Source organism: Corylus avellana, chromosome ca5, assembly GCF_901000735.1.
Source record: "Corylus avellana chromosome ca5, CavTom2PMs-1.0".
Taxonomy (NCBI): domain Eukaryota; kingdom Viridiplantae; phylum Streptophyta; class Magnoliopsida; order Fagales; family Betulaceae; genus Corylus; species Corylus avellana.
This window is the reverse complement of record NC_081545.1, coordinates 2,627,312-2,629,804: the sequence shown is the minus strand read 5'-3', so window position 1 is coordinate 2,629,804 and position 2,493 is coordinate 2,627,312. Positions and strand designations below refer to the sequence as shown.

At 42.0% G+C, this 2,493-nt stretch overlaps 1 protein-coding gene across 1 annotated transcript; it reads left to right on the top strand.

Moving 5' to 3' along the window:
- The first annotated feature begins 243 nt into the window (after positions 1-243).
- On the top strand, positions 244-2,493 carry LOC132180884 (small ribosomal subunit protein mS80 (rPPR6)-like). Its single transcript, XM_059593869.1, has one exon. The coding sequence runs from the start codon at positions 416-418 to the stop codon at positions 2,141-2,143; it is 1,728 nt and encodes a 575-aa protein (XP_059449852.1). The 5' UTR covers positions 244-415; the 3' UTR covers positions 2,144-2,493.

The following is a 2,493-nucleotide window of genomic DNA, read 5'->3' as shown; positions in this document are numbered from 1 at the left end:
TTGTTAATTTTAAAAAAATTAAATAGGTGCCACGTGTCAACATTTGATTGGTCCACGTGTCAGTCTTAACGGTCAACTAACGGATGAACTAAATTGGTCCTTTATCAAAACTCCAGGTGGGTCCTGTGATAAAAGTGAAACCCCAGGGGGAAAAAATAAAGTTGCTAAACCGTAAGGAGGTCTGAGGTATTTAACCCTATTTAAAATTGTAATATTAATCTTGACCGTCCATAATGCATACCGTAAGAACATAACAATCAAACCACGTGTTCCATCCGCTGTTCCTTCTCCTCCGTAACCCTTAGCCACCATTTTATTTCTTCAAATTCCTTTGTATCATTTCTTCTGTAAATCCAGCTTCTCTACTGTTTCTCTACCCCTTCTTCCTCCTTTAGCTCGTGACAGCGAGGAGAGGATGTGGAGGTCAGTGGTGGCAAGAGCTGCTCTCTCAAGACAGGCAGCAGCACGGAGCTTCTGTGCAACCCAAAACCCCAAGGTACTTTCTTCCTCTAAAACCCTTACACAAGCTGATTTTGACTCACATCTCACTGAAGCGGGGCAGTCTTCAGTGGGTTTTGGCGAAAATGGTGATACCCAGTTGGAGATTTTTTCCGATGGAGTTGAGATTCCTGGGGTTTTAGATAGGGATGCCCAGTTGGATAGTTCTGCCTCTGGGGATGACGTTTTTGGGGACTCAGAGCAATCTGTTCATGCTCAGTGGGATAGTTTTGCCACTGAGGGTGAAAATAGTGATGATCAGATTGAAACTGTTGCCTCTGGGGATGGAGAGGGGGAGGTTTTCGAGATTGATATGGAGCAGTTGGAGAGTTTGTTGTCTCTACTACAAAGTAGTGTTGATGGGTCTTTGGAGTCAAGTCTTGATGTCATGGGTTTGACTCTACATGAGGAGTTTGTGGTGAAAGTGCTTGAAACCCCAGTTGTTTTGGGGGAGAATTTGATTAGATTTTTCAAGTGGGGTATGAAGGAGAAACCCGAGTTTAAGGTAACTACCCGTGTCGTGTATGCCCTTGCTCACGCTGTATGTAGTAATCTTAAGAGGAAAGATGCATATGCTTTGTGGGATTTGATTAAGGAGATAGGTGAGAAGGAGAATGGTTTATTGAATGTGGAGATTCTCAATGAGTTGATAGCTTTGCTTTCGAAGTTGGGTAAAGGGAAGGCAGCATTAGAGGTGTTTAACAAGTTCGGGGATTTTGGGTGTGTCCCAAATGTTGATACATATTATTTCACGATTGAAGCACTGTGTAGACGATCAATTTTTGATTGGGCTTGGTCTGTTTGTGAGAAGATGCTCGGTGCAGGAAGCTTGCCTGAGAATGAGAAAGTTGGTAAGATCATATCTTGGTTTTGTAAGGGGAGAGATGCTAAGGATGCCCATTCGGTTTATTTGTTGGCGAAGGAAAAGAACCAGTACCCTCCTCGCTCTTCTGTTAATTTTTTGATCAGTTCGCTCTGTAGGAAGGATGAAACTGTGAAATTAGCTTTGGAAATTTTGGATGACTTTTCCGGAGAAGCACGGAAATATGCGATTAAGCCATTTTCCACTGTGATTCATGGTTTGTGCAGGATGAGAGATGTCGATGGGGCAAAACAGTTGCTTTCTAAGATGATTGCAGAGGGCCCGCCCCCGGGAAATGCAGTTTTCAATTTGGTTATCAATGGCTATTCCAAGGCTGGAGATTTGGGAGAGGCTATAGAGATTAAGAAGCTGATGGAGAGTAGGGGATTAAAACCAGATGTGTACACTTATACTGTTATATTGAGTGGTTACGCAAATGGTGGTCAGATGGAGGAGGCCTGTGAAGTCTTTTTAGAGGCAAAAAAGAATCATTCTAAGCTGAGCCCTGTGACATACCATACTCTCATTCGTGGGTATTGTAAACTTGAAGAGTTTGACAAGGCTTTGAAGTTGTTGGGTGAGATGAATGATTTCGGGGTTCAACCTAATGTTGATGAATACAATAAGTTGATCCAATCTCTTTGCCTTAAGGCTTTAGATTGGGAAACAGCAGAGAAGCTGCTAGAGGAAATGAAAGAAAAGGGTTTGTATCTCAATGGGATCACAAGGGGTCTTGTAAGAGCAGTCAAGGAGATGGAAGAGGAGGAGCTGGTGCTGGGTTAACAAGTGTAGAGGCCGAAAGTGTTAGCTGGTTGTTGGAACATGATATGAAGATCCTGATAGGCCAGTTTTGTAGGGTTTTTCTTTTTTCACCCTTCTTTTTCCATGACATAAAAGAGTGGAGCTTTGTGCCGACTTCTTTGAAGGCATATATTCTTTTTCATCAATCAAATTGACAAAGAAGCTTCATTTATTTTTCTTTCTCTTTTGTTGAGTCAGTTTTTGTGTCTTTTTGCTTACATTCTCATGGGAAGCCTTCCTATGTACGTGAGGGATATCCCTTCTACAAGTTATAGAAGCAATGGCTGTGGTTGCATTGCACTAATGCAAATTTCAAACTTTTGTTTAATTTA

Coding starts and splice junctions, on each gene's coding strand:
- LOC132180884 (XM_059593869.1), top strand. CDS start 416: ATGTGGAGGTCAGTGGTGGCAAGAGCTGCTCTCTCAAGACAGGCAGCA.